This window comes from Littorina saxatilis, linkage group LG3 (assembly GCF_037325665.1).
Source record: "Littorina saxatilis isolate snail1 linkage group LG3, US_GU_Lsax_2.0, whole genome shotgun sequence".
Classification (NCBI taxonomy): domain Eukaryota; kingdom Metazoa; phylum Mollusca; class Gastropoda; order Littorinimorpha; family Littorinidae; genus Littorina; species Littorina saxatilis.
The window spans coordinates 13,218,142-13,238,442 of NC_090247.1; the positions used below are offsets into that span (position 1 = coordinate 13,218,142).

Sequence of the window (20,301 nt, forward strand, 5' to 3'; positions counted from 1 at the left end):
TGTACACATGTATTACTGTTTGATGTATACAAATTTGGGTCATTTATGAAACACAATATTTGCTATGATTATGTTGTATATGGACGCATACCCTTCAGAAGGGGCTCTGGCCTAAAACTGAATAAACTTTCGTATTCGTATTCGTATTCGTATTCGTATTCGTATTCTCTCTCTCTCTCTCTCTCCCTCTCTCTCTCTCTTTTCTCTCTCTCTTTCTCTCTCTCTTTCTCTCTCTCTCTCCCTCTCTCTCGCTCTCTCTCTCCCTCTCTCTCTCTCTCTCTCAAATGTTCTGCTCTCTTCCCTTGGCTCATGTGTTAAGCTTTCGTTTTGCCTCTCCTCAGTATTTGATTGTTCTTCTTCTCTACTTGTGCTTTTAACTCCTCTGGTATGTGATTGTGGTGTTTCACTCGCCTCTTCACGCGCCGGGCCCACCTGTGCTCGTTTGTAAGGGGAGTTAAAACGTAGTGAATAGCTCGGCTGCGGGCAAACACAGGTTGTGATGGTTTAGAAACACTATCTGGCAGACAGCCGCCTGCTCCTCTCAGCAAGCCTCTAACTCCGCCAGCCGGCAATCTGGGTGTTCTAGGGCCGCCCGTCGCCACAAGCACCACACTCCCCCCAGACCTCTTCACCCTGTTGCCTTTGGAGGCGGGACACCTCGTCTGTTGCCTTTACCCATCAACGGTGTTGCCTTTCTGAAACATCCATGGGATCTTATTTTGTATCCATTGTTTCTCCACCAAGTAAGATACCTCTCTTTGTGGGAAATTGGTGTTGCCTTTACCCATCAACGGTGTTGCCTTTCTGAAACATCCATTGGGTCTTATTTTGTATCATTGTTTCTCAACCAGCTCCCTTTGTGAGAAGTCGGTGTAACCTTTCTGAAACAGCAGGCGTCCTCTCTAAAACAGTAATGACTGTGATCTTTCTTTCACAATCAGTGTCGGTGTACCTTCCTAAAACAGCAGTGCTTCCTTTCTGAAATATCCATGTGATCTTATTTTGTATCATTGTTTCCCAACCAGCTCCTTTTGTGAGAAATCGGTGTTACCTTTCTGAAACAGCGGTGTTGCCTGTCTGAAACATTCATGTGATCTTATTTTGTATCACTGTTTCTCAACCACCTAAGATTGCTCCCTTTGTGGAACCTCGGTGTTGCCTTTACCCATCAACGGTGTTGCCTTTCTGAAATAGCGGTGTTGACTAGCTGAAACATCCTTGGGATCCTATTTTGTATCATAGTTTCTCAACCACCTAAGATAGCTCCCTTTGTGGAACCTCGGTGTTGCCTTTCTGAAACATTGTTGTCTCCTTTCTGAAACTGATTGCAGTGTTGTCTTTCTGGCAGCGAAAAAAGGTAGCGAAGCTGCCTTCCTGAAACAGCGTCGTTGCCTTTCTGAAAAAGCGGTGTGTTACATTCCTTCATGTACCAGTAATTCTTCAGATGAAAAAGACAATCCCTTTGAGTAGCTTCACTTTTGCCTTTTTGAATTGTTCGTGTCAACTTTCTTTCAACTAATTAACAAAGTAATATTGCAAGCCAAATTGTCTGTATACAAATGTAGAATAAATAATAATAATAATAAGAACATTTATATAGCGCTAAATCAAAAACTTTCGTTAAAAAGGCTTGCTCTAAGCGCTTGACATCTAAACTAAAACGTCATTCACACTCTTTACAATGATGTACAAGAACTTCATGTCACACTCTTTCATTCAGTATAGCACCATTCACACAGTTGTTATTCTGTACAAGACAATAAGTTAGTCTAACATTTAGAATGTTCATAAGATGAAAACAAGAGAAAACCAGACTGATTAAAACAACTGTTTAGTGCTAACAAAGCATGAATCTTAATGATAACGTAATACATGTTTAACTGTTAAGACCATAAAAAACCTATATGCTAAAATAACTTCGAACTTTTAAGAACTTCTTATAAGATACACAGCACATCTAGATAAACACCAGAATGATAAAACAAAAGGCAACTCATTAAAACTATTAAATGCATCAATGTCTAAAACACGAAAGACTCAAATATAAGATACACAATTCTCTAGAATTGTTTATTAAAACTGAAACCGACCTGCTCAAAGTAAACCATACCCACCCCCTCCCTACCCACACCCAACCCTCCTCCTACACTAAATACTAATCATTTCTACTCTTAACTTCCCAACTACACGTTATCCATAAACTATGCACAGGAACATGTGTGTCAGCATTATGTGGCACCGACATGACTTGTGCATATCTAGCTTACAGCTAAGGGTTAAAGTTAAAGGACTACTGCAGTGAAAAATTATATTTATAATAATTTAAAACAAAAGACAAAAATAACAAGCTGAATAGAGATGTAAATAAAGTAAAGCCAACTTTGAACATTTTGTTTAAAGGAACTGGCCTACACATACAAGATCGATAAACATATCCACTGTACATAATTGAATTATGAAAAATTTAGGCTGAAGTGGGCTTCATATTTTACCCTTGTGGAACAACACTTATTATAATTGATTGTATGCTGTATTTAATATGTTTTTATCCGTCATATCCACTCTATTATTATCTGACTTCCATGCATTGCATGACAAATTGTAAAATTAATAAAACATCTTTGAAGAAAAAAAAGTAATATATGTAGTTCCCTCCAGAAATAATTTAGTTACGTTTTTATGATACAATTTTGATCAATGGCAGTGACATTTTCAAACTGCGTTAGATTGATTTTAAATGAGTTAACCTGACGGTACTATGATCCTTACCCAACTAAATGAGTTAACCTGACGGTACTATGATCCTTACCCAACTAAATGAGTTAACCTGACGGTACTATGATCCTTACCCAACTAAATGAGTTAACCTGACGGTACTATGATCCTTACCCAACTAAATGAGTTAACCTGACGGTACTATGATCCTTACCCAACTAAATGAGTTAACCTGACGGTACTATGATCCTTACCCAACTAAATGAGTTAACCTGACGGTACTATGATCCTTACCCAACTAAATGAGTTAACCTGACGGTACTATGATCCTTACCCAACTAAATGAGTTAACCTGACGGTACTATGATCCTTACCCAACTAAATGAGTTAACCTGACGGTACTATGATCCTTACCCAACTAAATGAGTTAACCTGACGGTACTATGATCCTTACCCAACTAAATGAGTTAACCTGACGGTACTATGATCCTTACCCAACTAAATGAGTTAACCTGACGGTACTATGATCCTTACCCAACTAAATGAGTTAACCTGACGGTACTATGATCCTTACCCAACTAAATGAGTTAACCTGACGGTACTATGATCCTTACCCAACTAAATGAGTTAACCTGACGGTACTATGATCCTTACCCAACTAAATGAGTTAACCTGACGGTACTATGATCCTTACCCAACTAAAAAAGAAAGTATCTGTTGCTCTTCAATGTGCAAGGAAGGGTTATAAAAAGATTTACGATAACCCGACGATACCCAATCTAGGGTGGTCTCTTCCTTCCGCCATCCCATCTCTCTCACTCTCTGTCTCTGTCTCTGTCTCTCTCTGTTACTCTGCCTATGTCTCTCTCTCTCTCACTGTCTGTATATCTCTCTCTCTCACTTTCTGTATATATATATCTCTCTCTCTGACTGTCTCTGTCTGTCTGTCTGTCTGTCTGTCTCTCTATCTCTCTCTGTCTGTCTCTCTCTCTCTGCCTATCTCTCTCTCTCTCTCTCTCTCTCTCTCTCTCTCTCTCTCTCTCTCTCTCTCTCTCTCTCTCTCTCTCTCTCTCTCTCTCTCTCTGTGTATTTAAGTGGATGTACCAGTACGATCATAAAAAAGATGCAAGATAACCTCACAGCACACACTCTCTCTCTCTCTCTTTCTCTCTCTCTCCGAGGGTGGTATCTGAAAAGATTTACTATTTGATTTTGATTTAAACAACTGGTGTGATGAACGACCCCGACGGGCCCAGTCTTGGGTGAAGTTTCATCACACACTCTTTTCTTCTCTCAATCTCAGACCATCTTTCACACATTTTCGCCTGTTTCTCACACATGTTTCGCTCCCTAAATCCCGCATCGCACCTCCAATTGAAACGACCGGAACCAAGATGAAAGGCGGGTGACTGTAGAGAGGGTGTTGGAAGGCTCGCACTTCAAAGGTGAATACAAATATGTAATTGATTTTAGATTAGATATCTCAACGGCGCGCCGACTCAGGCGCACGCGCACCGACTGAAGAATAGAGAACGGGATGTGCCAAGAAACTGCCGTTTGATTTTCGAGGTTCGTTCCATCGGTTTAAACGTCCTCGGACTTAAAAAAAAAGAGAGCTTAGCCTTTCCACTGTGTGCTCCACGGTGTTGTGAAATAGCTGAACTTTTGCTCTGAAAGTTGTGCTTTTGAAGTGTTGGACATTCAAATGTTGATCTGTTGTTCAGTGGGGGACAGGCAGTCATTCCCTATCTGAAGGAATTGCGATCAGGTGATGGTTATTAATAATGTTTTTCTTGATTTCAATGTTATCCGCAGCGCACAAACTTCTGATAATGCAATAAGGAAGATTTGTCTAAATATGTGCATTTGTCAGACAAGGAATACAACAGTAGTATCAAAAGAAGACGGGTGTTGTCCACAAGCCCAGTCTGAACGCAGTCCTCTTCACAACACATAATTATTGTCTGGTTTGACATAATAGTCAACAGTGGACAGAAATGATCAGTGGATTTTTGAATGGCCAAAATACACCAGTTGTGTCGCTCGACCTGTCCTCGAACTTAGCGCATGACACAAATTTGCCCATGGGTTGTTGTCACATGCAAGTATTCTTCTGAGGTGACCATAGTACTTCGCAGTTTTGCCGTTGAAGGTAAAGGAAAACTGAAGAAAAGAATCGTACTATTCTGTGTGTTCTTTAAGTCAGCTGTAACTCATCGACCACCATGCATGGCGGTATGCCGTCAGACAGTAGCATCAAGGGACCGAGGTCTTAGAAGTTGGTCTTGGAGGTTCCCCTGCCTGTTGTCGGAATGCGAGACGAGCTCGTGCTAAGCGCGTTATCACAGCGTGGCCATGCCCTGCCTTTTGTCGCGTGCCAAAGTCTCCCCTCTGATGTCACCCTCAGAGACAGACAGAGCGAATCACCACGTCACAGACACATAGAGTAAATAACAGACAGAGTGAATCACCACGTCACAGACATATACAGTAAATAACAGACAGAGTGAATCACCACGTCACAGACATATACAGTAAATAACAGACAGAGTCAATCACAGACATATACAGTAAATAACAGACAGAGTGAATCACCACGTCACAGACATATACAGTAAATAACAGACAGAGCGAATCACCACGTCACAGACATATACAGTAAATAACAGACAGAGCGAATCACCACGTCACAGACATATACAGTAAATAACAGACAGAGCGAATCACCACGTCACAGACACATACAGTAAATAACAGACAAAGCGAATCACCACATCACAATTACATAGAATATATCATCACAACACCATCAATGCAAATCTGCTGGGATTATGAATGAAGTCACCCTCAGAGACAGAGCGAATCACCACGTCACAGACATCTACCGTAAATAACTACACCACCATCAACAACAGTCTGCTGGGATTACCGAATGCTCTCAAATAAAAATTTTTGTCTGCGAACAGTTGATTTATAAACTTGTTTAACAGTGTTATGTGAAGAAAATCACTCTATTATCACACGTAATATAAGCTTTTGCGTGAGTTCATTACTACTGTATTGTGGTTTACTTGCTTTAAGCAATTCTATTCAGAGAATTACAAATAACATGCCGCAATTCTATTTAGAGAATTACAAATAACATGCCGCATACAATCAATTTAATAATAGAGCACAACAAACAAAGCTAATAAACGTGCTCTTAAAGAGCAATATAATATCTGATTTGGCGGACGATTACAACGTATGTCGGAGGGATAAAGGGGCTGATATACTTGAGAGAGAACAAATCTTGTTTAAACCAATCAAACTTTGTTTTCTTAAAATATTTTGTTTCAAAAGGGTGCGTTAAAGACAAATTTAAACTGCTAAGCACTATATTCACCTCAGACGAATAGCTACACGTGTCAATAACCCATGGACAGTTTTGCGTCACACACCAAAGTCCAGGACAGGTCAGGGAGGGCCAAATCGTCCACCCGATCGCTAGGGGCGAGTAGAAACCGCCTGGCAACTCGCCTGGGTGGCCAGTGGAAATTATTGTCAAATGCAACACTTCCGGTTGTACTATCTAGTTTCAAAGCGTTATAAACACTGCAGATGCAGCAACTGTGGTATGTACCGGGCCAGCGACATTTCTGGCGGGCTAGTGACTTTCTTGAAGTTACTCGCCCGGCTGGCGAGTTCAAAGTTTGAGATTTGGCCATCCCTGCAGGTTCATCGACACAGGTGATGTATTTTTGGCCATTCCAAATCAATTGTTCATTTCTTCCCATTGTTGACTATCATGTCCGCAAACTGGGCAAAGTCCATGGACCATCGCCCAGCTAAAGACGATACACCAAGTGCTCCCCAACGTGCGCGTCCCTGCTTCCTATACGCACTAGGAGCCAAAATGCCGTGCTAGAAATTCATTGAGAAGGTCCCGGGACGCACTAAACCTATATAAAAAGCGGGTCCCAGGACGTACTAAATTTTCGCTATCGTACGTGCTGTAGGTACTCTTTTCAGACTGAAGTCGTCGGTCAAGTACAGTGCAAGCACAAATGCCAATTTCACGCCGGAACAATATGGAAAAGTGTGTGTGTGTGTCATTCAACAAGGTATAGTTGAAGTGTCCTCTTCGAATATGTTGATGACAAAAGACACTTCATATCACCCTACTCGCGATAACAATGCGTTATATGAACACAGGGGGTTTGGGGACCATGGACTCTCGGGACCCTCTAAAACTCCGCGTAGGGGGTCCATGGACCCTGTAAACATTAAAAGTGGGGGTCCCGGGACCCTGTAAACATTAAAAGTGGGGTCCCGGGACCCTGTAAACATTAAAAGTGGGGGTCCATGGACCCTGTAAACATTAAAAGTGGGGGTCCATGGACCCTGTAAACATTAAAAGTGGGGGTCCCGGGACCCTGTAAACATTAAAAGTGGGGGTCCCGGGACCCTCTAGGACGGGCGTCCATGGGGAGCCTTGACATCATATTAACAGACAACGCGCTTAAGCATGACGTCAACCCCACAAAAAGGATCAAGAACTGAAAGTGCGATGAAAGAAAGAAACTGTGCTAAGCTTTAACGTTAGTTATTATACAATGGAATGAGGCAGGCATGAGATTTATGGCATTTAAACAAACTCCAGGTATCATTCTTGACAACCCCAGATTGCACAATTTTTGTATCATTTTTGAACAACTTTTTGGAAGGAGAGTCGCATGGTTCCATGGTGTGTTTTATGTTTTGTTTGTTTTTTGTATTGTTGTTGTTTGAATTGTGTTTTTTAACATAGCTAACACGTGTTTGGGGAAGGGGGGAAGGTTTGTGAGGAGGCGGGGGTAAAAGGAAGTGGCCGGAAGGGCAGAGAGGGAAGGACCAGACCTTCTTGTAATACACCTTGATGCGCAAAAGACGATCTCTCTGTGTCTTTGCCACTGATTGGAAACACCGACTACTGCGATCTTTTGAACTCCTCATCTGATGACTTCGACAGTCGCACATGTCTTTTAACAAAAAAGTGAGTGGTATGAAATTTAGATAAGATAGTGACTTGGAAAAGTCCAACATTGCTGTCAGCGATGACTTCTTCAAAGAGGATCGTTAGAACGAGAAAAGAGGAAAAAATACAGACATGAGGGGCAGCTTTTCTCACTTACACAGTTTTTTGGCTCTGGCAACTCGGCGACATAGGCTTCAAACGCAAGTTTTCCGACAGACTCGAACCACCGGCGACGTCGGAATCTCGAAACGGTCTTTGCAGGTTGACTTCAAACACACGACTCTGCAGACAAAACAGAATTCCTGTCTTTGCTACTTGGCTTTTTGTGTGTTTTTGGTCGACACACTTCACGCCTGCTTTCGCTATTGTCTTCATTGTGTTGCGAGCGATGCAGGCATCAAGGTGGAGATAAGAAGTGTTGCACGTTTAAAAGCAATTCCGTCTTCGCCCAGCCAAACAAGCAAGAGCCTTTGAGCTGCGGCTGTCTGCATCAGACATTCACGAGCGCCCATCATTCATTTCATTGTTACATTCGACTTAGGTTAAAACTTCAAAGGTCTGTCTCGATCCCCACCCCTCCTACCTACCAACCCGATGACTCTCTCTTTCTCTGATCGACTTATCAAAGACTTGAAACAATTTCTACAAGAATACCAGCCGCCGACCGCAACCCCCCCCCCCCCCCAATTCCCCGGTAACCCCCATTCTCTCTCATTACCTTCTCAAAGACTTAAAACAATTTCTAAAAGAATACCACCTCTCTCTCTCTTATCGACCTCACGGGAACTTGAAACAGTTTTGCAGGAAAAGAACAGCTACCGACCTCTTTTTTCCTCCCTTCCTCCTTGAATTCTTCGCGCTTTCATCTCGTGTTGTTTTTATCTGAATGGACGCGCGCCTTGTGCGCCTGGGTTGCACCTTTGCTCTACCTGCAGAGTGGCCCTTTGATCTGGCACCGCGCTCTTTGATCTTCGCCGCCTTGGTTTGAAAACGGCGACAGGTGGCCGGTGCAGGACAGCGGTCAGCTAATGTTCCTGTACTACCTCCCGCCCCCCCAACACACACACACACAAATCCCTCCCCCCACCTACCCTGCCAATACCATAATTTCCGCCTCGCCCCAAACCCTAGCACATTTAGTCATTTCTTGGTTATTTTGTTTCCCCTTTTCTTTCTAATGCTCTTTCTTTTTCTTTCTTTTTATCTTTCTGTTTTTTTCTTCATTTAAACATTCTCATGCGTGAGCGGAAAGATGTTAAAACAGAGCAGGCTACTAGGGAAGGGGGTGGGCAGTTCCTAAGATTTAATTTGCAGTCAGATCACTGTTTTCGTTCTCTCACTCTGGTTCGTTTTTTTCTAGCCGACCCCCCCCCCCCCCCCCCTTGCCCTATCTTCGGCAACCCCCACCCCCCAACTACAAAACTCTGCCTTTCCCCACTACCTGTGATTGTCTTCTTTTTCTTTAAAAGTTAATTATTTGTTTATTCTTATAACCAATAGCGTATGAGCGTATGTTTTCACGTGTGAGGCTTGATGGTGTGGTTGTATAGCGGAATTAGCTTCTGTAATGTTGTATCTGCCTCTCTATCCCCCCCACCCTCGATCTCTCTCTCTCACTCTCAATCTCTCACTCTCAATCTCTCTCTCTCTCTCTCTCTCTCTCTCTCTCTCTCTCTCTCTCTCTCTCTCTCTCTCTCTCTCTCTCTCTCTGATCTTTCGCCATCCTTTGTCACGGCGGTACCGCCAAAGAGGTAGCGAGTGGCAGAAGTAATTAACGGCGTGCTGCCTTTGTCTGTTTTCCAGCTACTACATACGCAAGTCCCACAGCAGTTCAAAGTGGATTGTCTTTATGGAAGGTGAGTACAAAGAACATACTGGAATCACTTCAAAGAACTTTGCAACTTTGTGCCAATCAAGATTTCCAGATAACTCACTTCCACCGCCTCGCAACCTCCCCCTCCCCCTCCCCCTTACTCCCCCCCCCCTCTCACAGGCACCTTCTGTGTTGGCTAAACCGGTGTTCTTTTGAACTAAAAAGGAAACAGGTGAACGATGTTATGAAACACATCTACGATTATTCGTTTTTAAAATGTGCTAAGAATGGTTGGTAAACAGCTTAACCAGGCTTCCTTTGATACGAACGGTATGTACGTGTCACAGATTGCCGGGAGAAGTCACTCACCGTGTGCTGTATATGTGCTTCAAAAGGTTTTCAGGTTTTTATTTGGATTAGGTTCCTTAGGGCTTCGAAGCTGACAAAACATAACTAACTAAAATGTTGTTAGTAACTGACAAAATACGAAATTGTAGAGCATCAGCTTTGAGGTTTAGGTCAATCTTGCAAAGTCTTCGAGAAGGTGAACTGCTACCTTAAGAAAAGTAATATCAGTATAACATCGGCGGGTAACCCCATTCTTTTCGCTGAAACTGCATGTGTACATCATATTCCTGAAGCCTTATATTAATTGGGCGAAGTTCACTCCGCGAAGTCGACTTTGGCATTGTATTTTTGGTAAAATGCCTTCGCGAAGACAACTATAAGGACAGCATTAAGATAATAAGATATCCTCTAGTTCCCACTGACCAAGAGATCAAACCTGACCCTAACATCCACTCTAACTGTTCCCACTGACCAAGAGATCCAACCTGACCTTAACATCCACTCTAACTGTTCCCACTGACCAAGAGATCACACCTGACCCTTACATCCACTCTAACTGTTCCCACTGACCAAGAGATCAAACCTGACCCTAACATTCACTCTGACAGTTCCCACTGTCACTGACCAAGAGATCCAACCTGACCCTTACATCCACTCTAACTGTTCCCACTGACCAAGAGATCAAACCTGACCCTAACATCCACTCTAACAGTTCCCACTGTCACTGACGAAAAAAATCAAACCTGACCCTTACATCCACTGTAACTGTTCCCACTGACCAAGAGATCAAACCTGACCCTTACATCCACTCTAACTGTTCCCACTGACCAAGAGATCCAACCTGACCCTTATATCCACTCTAACTGTTCCCACTGACCAAGAGATCAAACCTGACCCTAACATCCACTCTAACAGTTCCCACTGTCACTGACCAAGAGATCAAACCTGACCCTTACATCCACTGTAACTGTTCCCACTGACCAAGAGATCAAACCTGACCCTTACATCCACTCTAACTGTTCCCACTGACCAAGAGATCAAACCTGACCCTTACATCCACTCTAACTGTTCCCACTGACTAAGAGATCAAACCTGACCCTTACATCCACTCTAACTGTTCCCACTGACCAAGAGATCAAACCTGACCCTTACATCCACTCTAACTGTTCCCACTGACCAAGAGATCAAACCTGACCCTTACATCCACTCTAACTGTTCCCACTGACCAAGAGATCAAACCTGACCCTTACATCCACTTTAACTGTTCCCACTGACTAAGAGATCAAACCTGACCCTAACATCCACTCTAACTGTTCCCACTGACCCTTACATCCACTCTAACTGTTCCCACTGACCAAGAGATCAGACCTGACCCTTACCCCCAGCACAGACACACCTTGAAACCTTGACAGCGACAGGCGCCAGAGGAGCGAGCTCTCCTTTCAAGGTGATCTGTACACCTACTGATTAGAGGCACTTCTCCCTTTACTCCAGGTATCGGCCAGGTGAGATTGGCGCGCGGCGGCGTCTTTGATCAGAACAGGTGAGCGTTGGACTCTCCCACGGAAGACTGAGGTGTAGGGGAGAGCGAGGACTACCCCCCGCCAGATGTGTGTGTGGTGCCGATAATTCACACGCCGTTAGGTCTCTTCGTTTACCTGCTGACCGAGTTTTGAAATGTCAAAATGGTGTTCGCTTGAGTCGTCTCCGTCTCACCCTATTTCATTGTAACCTATCGCATCCATCTTCCGTAAGCATACCCCCCTCCACCAACCAAGCCCCCAAGCCATACAGCCCCCCCCCCCCCCCATCCCCATCACACACATATTGAATCAGATTTTGACAACAACAACAACAACAACAACAACAATTAACAAGTCGCGTAAGGCGAAAATACAATATTTAGTCAAGTAGCTGCCATTTTTCAGCAAGACCGTATACTCGTAGCATCGTCAGTCCACCGCTCATGGCAAAGGCAGTGAAATTGACAAGAAGAGCGGGGTAGTAGTTGCGCTAAGAAGGATAGCACGCTTTTCTGTACCTCTCTTTGTTTTAACTTTCTGAGCGTGTTTTTAATCCAAACATATCATATCTATATGTTTTTGGAATCAGGAACCGACAAGGAATAAGATGAAAGTGTTTTTAAATTGATTTCGAAAAAAAAAATTTGATAATAATTTTTATATATTTAATTTTCAGAGCTTGTTTTTAATCCGAATATAACATATTTATATGTTTTTGGAATCAGCAAATGATGGAGAATAAGATAAACGTAAATTTGGATCGTTTTATAAATTTTTATTTTTTTTTACAATTTTCAGATTTTTAATGACCAAAGTCATTAATTAATTTTTAAGCCACCAAGCTGAAATGCAATACCGAACCCCGGGCTTCGTCGAAGATTACTTGACCAAAATTTCAACCAATTTGGTTGAAAAATGAGGGCGTGACAGTGCCGCCTCAACTTTCACGAAAAGTCGGATATGACGTCATCAAAGACATTTATCAAAAAAAATGAAAAAAACGTATGGGGATTTCATACCCAGGAACTCTCATGTCAAATTTCATAAAGATCGGTCCAGTAGTTTAGTCTGAATCGCTCTACACACACACACAGACACACACACACACACATACACCACGACCCTCGTCTCGATTCCCCCCTCTACGTTAAAATATTTAGTCAAAACTTGACTAAATATAAAAAGAAATTATAAAATTTAAAAACAAACTCCGAGCTCTGAAACGAGCCTATATTTCAATTTTCAATTTTCAAAGGTTGGAAAGCAGACAGACGAATTAGAAATCAGTCCTCCCACCATCACCCCACACCCCGTCAGTCTAGCAAATCAGTCCTCCCACCATCACCCCACACCCCGTCAGTCTAGCAAATCAGTCCTCCCACCATCACCCCACACCCCGTCAGTCTAGCAAATCAGTCCTCCCACCATCACCCCACACCCCGTCAGTCTAGCAAATCAGTCCTCCCACCATCACCCCACACCCCGTCAGTCTAGCAAATCAGTCCTCCCACCATCACCCACACCCTGTCAGTCTAGCAAATCAGTCCTCCCACCATCACCCCACACCCCGTCAGTCTAGCAAATCAGTCCTCCCACCATCACCCCACACCCCGTCAGTCTAGCAAATCAGTCCTCCCACCATCACCCCACACCCCGTCAGTCTAGCAAATCAGTCCTCCCACCATCACCCCACACCCCGTCAGTCTAGCAAATCAGTCCTCCCACCATCACCCCACACCCCGTCAGTCTAGCAAATCAGTCCTCCCACCATCACCCCACACCCCGTCAGTCTAGCAAATCAGTCCTCCCACCATCACCCACACCCCGTCAGTCTAGCAAATCAGTCCTCCCACCATCACCCACACCCCGTCAGTCTAGCAAATCAGTCCTCCCACCATCACCCCACACCCCGTCAGTCTAGCAAATCAGTCCTCCCACCATCACCCCACACCCCGTCAGTCTAGCAAATCAGTCCTCCCACCATCACCCCCACCCCGTCAGTCTAGCAAATCAGTCCTCCCACCATCACCCCACACCCCGTCAGTCTAGCAAATCAGTCCTCCCACCATCACCCCACACCCCGTCAGTCTAGCAAATCAGTCCTCCCACCATCACCCCACACCCCGTCAGTCTAGCAAATCAGTCCTCCCACCATCACCCCACACCCCGTCAGTCTAGCAAATCAGTCCTCCCACCATCACCCCACACCCCGTCAGTCTAGCAAATCAGTCCTCCCACCATCACCCCACACCCCGTCAGTCTAGCAAATCAGTCCTCCCACCATCACCCCACACCCCGTCAGTCTAGCAAATCAGTCCTCCCACCATCACCCCACACCCCGTCAGTCTAGCAAATCAGTCCTCCCACCATCACCCCACACCCCGTCAGTCTAGCAAATCAGTCCTCCCACCATCACCCCACACCCCGTCAGTCTAGCAAATCAGTCCTCCCACCATCACCCCACACCCCGTCAGTCTAGCAAATCAGTCCTCCCACCATCACCCCACACCCCGTCAGTCTAGCAAATCAGTCCTCCCACCATCACCCCACACCCCGTCAGTCTAGCAAATCAGTCCTCCCACCATCACCCCACACCCCGTCAGTCTAGCAAATCAGTCCTCCCACCATCACCCCACACCCCGTCAGTCTAGCAAATCAGTCCTCCCACCATCACCCCACACCCCGTCAGTCTAGCAAATCAGTCCTCCCACCATCACCCCACACCCCGTCAGTCTAGCAAATCAGTCCTCCCACCATCACCCCACACCCCGTCAGTCTAGCAAATCAGTCCTCCCACCATCACCCCACACCCCGTCAGTCTAGCAAATCAGTCCTCCCACCATCACCCCACACCCCGTCAGTCTAGCAAATCTCTCCTCCCACCATCACCCCACACCCCGTCAGTCTAGCAAATCAGTCCTCCCACCATCACCCCACACCCCGTCAGTCTAGCAAATCAGTCCTCCCACCATCACCCCACACCCCGTCAGTCTAGCAAATCAGTCCTCCCACCATCACCCCACACCCCGTCAGTCTAGCAAATCTCTTTCAAGTTTCACTGATTCTAAAAGCCAGCCGACTCCAGGGAAACAAAAAAGACGAAACTCGTCGAGTTCGCTCCTGGGGCGATTGTCTTTGAAGTGGAAGTAGCAACACCTAGAAACTGTCTGATAAATTCGCGCCCGTTCAGCCGACAATTAGCAGAGGTGTTTGAGTTGCAGGTAAAAACCACCTGCAGCCGGGAGGTGTGGAAACAGGTGGAATGGGTACATGATGGGCACCAGTACCCGTGGTAGAAAACAAGTGTCTTCGCAGGTCTTTGATGTGAGCCTTTACACACTAATTAGATCGGTTTGAAGCGAGGGAGAGCGTCCGCGGAGATCTTGCAGCTGTTTTGTTTTCTGTACATTCCTCCTGTTCTGCTTTGTTGTGGACTAACAGGATCCTGTTTGATTTTTTTGTTTTTGCGAAGAAAAACTCAGAGTGCGGAGCGAGAGAGAGAGAGAGAGAGAGAGAGAGAGAGAGAGAGATAGAGAGAGAGAGAGAGAGCGAGAGAGAGACAGAGAGAGAGTCCGTGCATGCTGTCGCACATTGCAAGAACACATTGCAAAAATAAAATCAAGTGTTCCAAGGTTTTTTTTTCTCTTTTTTTATCGTTTTTTTGTTTGTCGAAAGGCAAAAACAGTTTAATGACGAAGGTATATTCGAAGAGGAAAAAAACACCCTACATATAGAATACGACTTGAGGGGAATTAGTTATACTTTTGACTTGAAATTTTATTCATTCAGTAAACTCATTGTGTGTGTTCAAGGGACTTCTTCTTCTTCGTCGTTCACTAGATGGAGTCGTTCAAGGGACTAGCTGACATAACCAAACGCTGGACGGTTAGAAACAGAGTTATTTGGGGACACTTTTCTTGACGAAAGAAAAGCACACATGCAAGTTGCATACCTGTTCAACATGGCCATATACCTTGTCACTTGCAGGTGGGTGGTTCTGCTTCGACAAGGCGAGTTGCGCGGAACGACGGCGTCTCATGCCAGACTTCATGAGCTCCAGGAAATGGCCTCGTAACAGGAAAGGTAAGAACTGCACACCTGAACAAAAAAGCAAAACGTTCACACGACAGTTGGACAGATGTTGCAACAAAAGATAACAAGCATTGACCTTAACGGGCAAAAAGCCGCCCGTGGTGACACGGGGGTAGGACATGGATTCCGTCTCTGCACAAACAGTTGACCTGTGACCTAATCCGCGACTTTAAGTCACGCTTAACAGTTTCAAACCATATACTGAGAGAGAGCGAGAGAAAGAGAGAGAGAGAGAGAGAGAGAGAGAGAGAGAGAGTGAGAGAGAGAGAGAGAGAGAGAGAGAGAGAGAGAGAGAGAGAGAGAGAGAGAGAGAGAGAGAGAGAGAGAGAGCTGTCGGCATCAAAGTAACAGATTAACAACAACAGTCGTCGCCGAGACCTTATTTCAGATAGTCTCGACTAACCACTGAGACGCCTGTACACAACACCGCTTTCCTTACCCGAAGCCGTGACAACTGAACTTTGGAAGAATAGCCTACACCTCTTCATTACCACCCCCCACCCCCTGTCTCCCCCCCCCTCCCCAGCCCCTCTGTGGGCAGAGAGGTGTCACCGTCAGCTAATTGAGGTCACCTGCACTCACTCAGAGCAAAACCAGTTGACCGTGTCTAACTTTTGACACTGATAAAAAAAATAAAAAAATAGAAAAAAAGGAAAAAATGATAATTTTTAAAAACATTTAAAATTTAAAAAAATTAAAATAAAACAAAAGAGAGAGCGAGAAAGGAGTGCAGAATTTTTTTTTATAACAAATTTAAATATAATAAAAAAAATATTAAAATAAAATGAAAGAGAGATAACTCAAATCAAAGTTATTTTTCAGCAAACTGAGTATGTTGATGGTAATACTTTTACACTGTCTGATTCTTATAGAATATATAGAGTCGAAGTGAGAAACAAAGTGCTAGTAATAACACAAGTCCGTACCACGGAACCCCACACACCAATAAAACAAACGTCAAAGACTCGAAGGGAAGTAACTGGGTGCGGGAATACATAGGAATCTGTCAGTTGGTTTCCTCCCCTGGATCGGTTTGTGAATCAGACATTTTTTTAATGAAATTTTTTTATTATCATCTTTTTGAAGTAAATTGATAAATTTAAGAAAGAATTAATTAAAACAAATTAAATGAATAAATTAATAAACAATTAAGAAAACAATTGACCGAACTCTTTATACGTGGTGACATGGTAGACGATTGCGATGAAAAACTGAAAAACAACAATAATAACATAAGACCAAAGCATTATTTGGCAAACGAGTCCGTACCACGGAACCACACACACCAATAAAACAAACTCCACTCTTACCGCCCAACTAAGCATTTAAGTATCGGAGCACGTAAAATGAAATTGAACAAAACCAACGACACACATTCCTGTCGGTGATAGAACGAGATTCTAAGGGGAGTAAACGTGCGTCCCTTGGTTCGGTTTGTAAAAGCGTTTTAGCCAATATCTTCCGTTTGATTTTCGTTAGGAATGTAATTTTTTGCATACACCCGTGTAACCCTATTCCTTACAATTTCACGAAATTTGAGCTTAATTGACCCAGAGATACAAGTCTTACCCGACTTGTTTGTAAGACATCGTCCACCCGCCCGCCCTCCTCAAACAAACAAACAAACAAACAAACAGACAGACCAAATCCAGTAAGCCCCATATAATGGCGGCTTAAAGAGAGGAGGAGAGAGGGAGAGAGAGAGAGATCCCACGAAGTCGCTGTAACGAGAGAGAGAGAGAGAGAGTGGGGGGGGGGGGCAGCGAGAAAGACAGGAGAGAGGGAGGGACAGAGACTGACACGGAGAGAGAGAGAGAGAGGAAGAGGAGAGAGAGAGGGGAGAGGGATAAGGAGTGGGAGATTTGGAGAGAGAGAGAAATCCGTACCACGTGTCTTCCAGTTGCACGCAAGCAAAATTAGCATTGGTGTGCCGCATACATTGTACGAAAGGGCTATCCTGCGGAGCTTCAGCAAATACGAATTGAGTTATAAAAGACAATCTTTATCTTTTCAGCCTTTTCATAAAGTCTTGAACAAGTTAAGGCTCTATAATTTCGGAGGAGACTTACCTCATGATTTAGTTTACTTCGCCCAAAATGGAAGGCGCAGACGACCGCCTAATGACGTCAGCATTAGGTCCGCGCTTAGCATGTCAATTTCAGTTTTACAGCTAACTATGCAAAAGGGAATAGCACACCAAGTGACAGTTACAATTTTTCTTGTTTTCTTTGTCGGGTATACTAAATTGATAATACCATGTTGTTGGTTTTTTTTAAATTTTTTTAAGAGAATCCAAAGACTCTCTGGCTAAAGTAAGACAGGTCCCTGATTTTTTGATTTTTTTTAGTTTTTTGAGGTTCGCGGAGTTTTGAATTTTTGCTTCATGTTCCATGTTTGTATTTCAGGAAGCGGTATTCTGTCTTGGGACCCGGAGGAAAATCCCTACTACTATCAGGCCAATATGGTGTAAGTCGTGTGACATCTGTACTTACGCAGAGTAAGACAGAGAAAAAGTCTCTTGTTCTAAATGTGGACAAGTCAAGTGTATACAACCATTGTTCATTCGAAACGCACTTTAACTATATTTTAAAAACAATGCCAGATCGTTTGGTTCAAGCTTATTTCTTTCTCTGTTTTTCTTTCTTCTTTCTTTCTTTCTTTCTTTCTAGATTTATTATTTTTGTTTTGTTTTTACCTCAGTGGTGCTCAGTGACTGCAGCTTGTTTAGTCATAATTATAACGTTTAGAAACATGTTAAACATAGACGGTGGACTCGGTGAAGTGGCATATTCATGCAAAGAACGCATGGATGCAACGCAGGTGTTAATTACATGATTTAATTTCTTGTGAGTTTGTTTTTTATGAACGCGTGATTATACCATGTACTTGTTATGTACATTATTGTTGTCATCTATTTCAGACTCATTCCATACTGCTCAAGCGATTCCTGGAGTGGGACGAAGAACAAGACGAAAAGTAAATATTCCTTGCACTGTCACACACTTTTTTCCGGCTGCACTGCTCATTTCCTTAGCTGCTGGTTATATTCAGTACTTTCTGGTGGTGCAAAGGTGTTGTAAAATTATGTATTGGAATGTTAACACACACAAAAAAAATCTTTACTCACTAAGACAAAGACTGCACAAATTCGCCAAGCTTTTGCCTATGAAGGCTTCATCAGGACCAATTTAAAAAAAAGTAAATCAAAAAGAAAAAGAAAAGCAAAAAGCAGAGAACAAAAACATGAACAGGCGAGGGAAAGAATCAACCAAAACATAGAGGGTTTCATTGATTAGAATAGTATTGTTTTTAGAATTCCCAGGACAAGATACAACAACGGCCCCGAGCATTAAATCAGTCACGTAAAACGGGAGTATATGGTTCTGCTGCCGTCAAAGTGTCATCTTTTGTTCATTCCACATGCTGACATTGCGCATAGAAGTTCATAATTATACAACGAAAAAACGCGGTCATTTCTGCGTGGATATACACCTATAGTTTTTTGCCTTGCAACTGTTGATAAGCAACTGAAGTCAGGTGTTGTGATGCAGTTCAGATACAGTAAAAAATTTAAAAAAATTAAGAACCCCCAATTTCAGACTTCCCCATGTAGCTCAGTCGGTAGCGCGCTGGATTTGTATCCAGTTGGCCGCTGTCAGCGTGAGTTCGTCCCCACGTTCGGCGAGAGATTTATTTCTCAGAGTCAACTTTGTGTGCAGACTCTCCTCGGTGACCGAACACCCCCGTGTGTACACGCAAGCACAAGACCAAGTGCGCACGAAAAAGATCCTGTAATCCATGTCAGAGTTCGGTGGGTTATAGAAACACGAAAATACCCAGCATGCTTCCTCCGAAAACGGCGTATGGCTGCCTAAATGGCGGGGTAAAAAAACGGTCATACTCGTAAAATTCCACTCGTTCAAAAAACACGAGTGTACGTGGGAGTTTCAGCCCACGAACGCAGAAGGCCACTGCAGACTCAGGCACCACATGTTCTCAAAATTCCACATTGGGGACACGCCTGTATGCCACTGTGGCATCGCAGACATGACAGTGGAACACCTCCTCCAACACTGTCCAATCCACCAAAAACTACGAGCAGAAATATGGTCTGCTGACACACCAGTTCAGGAGAAGATCTTCGGCAACCTGCGGACTCTTCGCTGTACTGCAGACTTCATCAGAAGTTCCGGAGTCCCTGTCTGAGCGATCGAGAAGAAGAAGAACGCAGAAGAAGAAGAAGAAGAAGAAGACTTCCCCTTTTTTGAGGCATTGACTTTTCAGATTTTCTGTTCTTAACATTTGTAACTTAACCCCCATTTTAAAGTCTTAAAAGAGGGGTTCCTCTGTATTGGTTTGATGTAATGCGCCAAAGGAATGACTCTGACGTGCGCACGCTTCACTGTTTCAGACAGTGACTTTGCCTTCATGGGATCATTGATTCTGGAAGAGGTGATCAAGAAACTGATGAAGAAAGGCTTGCGCAAAGCCAAGAAACTGATCCTCACTGGAAGCAGGTAGGAACCATCTTGGCAAGGAGATCGGTAACGAATAACTTCATCTTCTTGGGGATTTTCAAGTCTGTTTTAGTCCGACAATAAAAAGCCTCGTTACAAGTCGCAGTTGTTCATTAGCCAATCCGAAACAGTTTGACATATATACTTCTGCAGTTTGATTTATTCTGTTTAATGTATTTGTTTCTACCTTGTTGTTTACAAACTTCTTGAAGTTTTTCATAGCTTTTGGTATTTTTAACCCAATTTGGAAAAGAAGGTCTTTTATTCATTGTAATGATTTTTTATTATTTTCTCAAA

At 43.6% G+C, this 20,301-nt stretch overlaps 1 protein-coding gene across 1 annotated transcript in view; it reads left to right on the forward strand.

The window, feature by feature from the left end:
• The window catches only part of LOC138961102 (palmitoleoyl-protein carboxylesterase notum1-like), a 43,582-nt gene that overhangs the window by 13,824 nt on the left and 9,457 nt on the right, over window positions 1–20,301 (forward strand). The window contains exons 3-7 of the mRNA XM_070332700.1: window positions 9,515–9,567; window positions 15,383–15,478; window positions 17,893–17,953; window positions 18,408–18,463; window positions 19,899–20,004. Of these exons, the coding sequence (XP_070188801.1) occupies window positions 9,515–9,567; window positions 15,383–15,478; window positions 17,893–17,953; window positions 18,408–18,463; window positions 19,899–20,004 (372 nt within the window). The remainder of the gene's footprint in view (window positions 1–9,514; window positions 9,568–15,382; window positions 15,479–17,892; window positions 17,954–18,407; window positions 18,464–19,898; window positions 20,005–20,301) is intronic.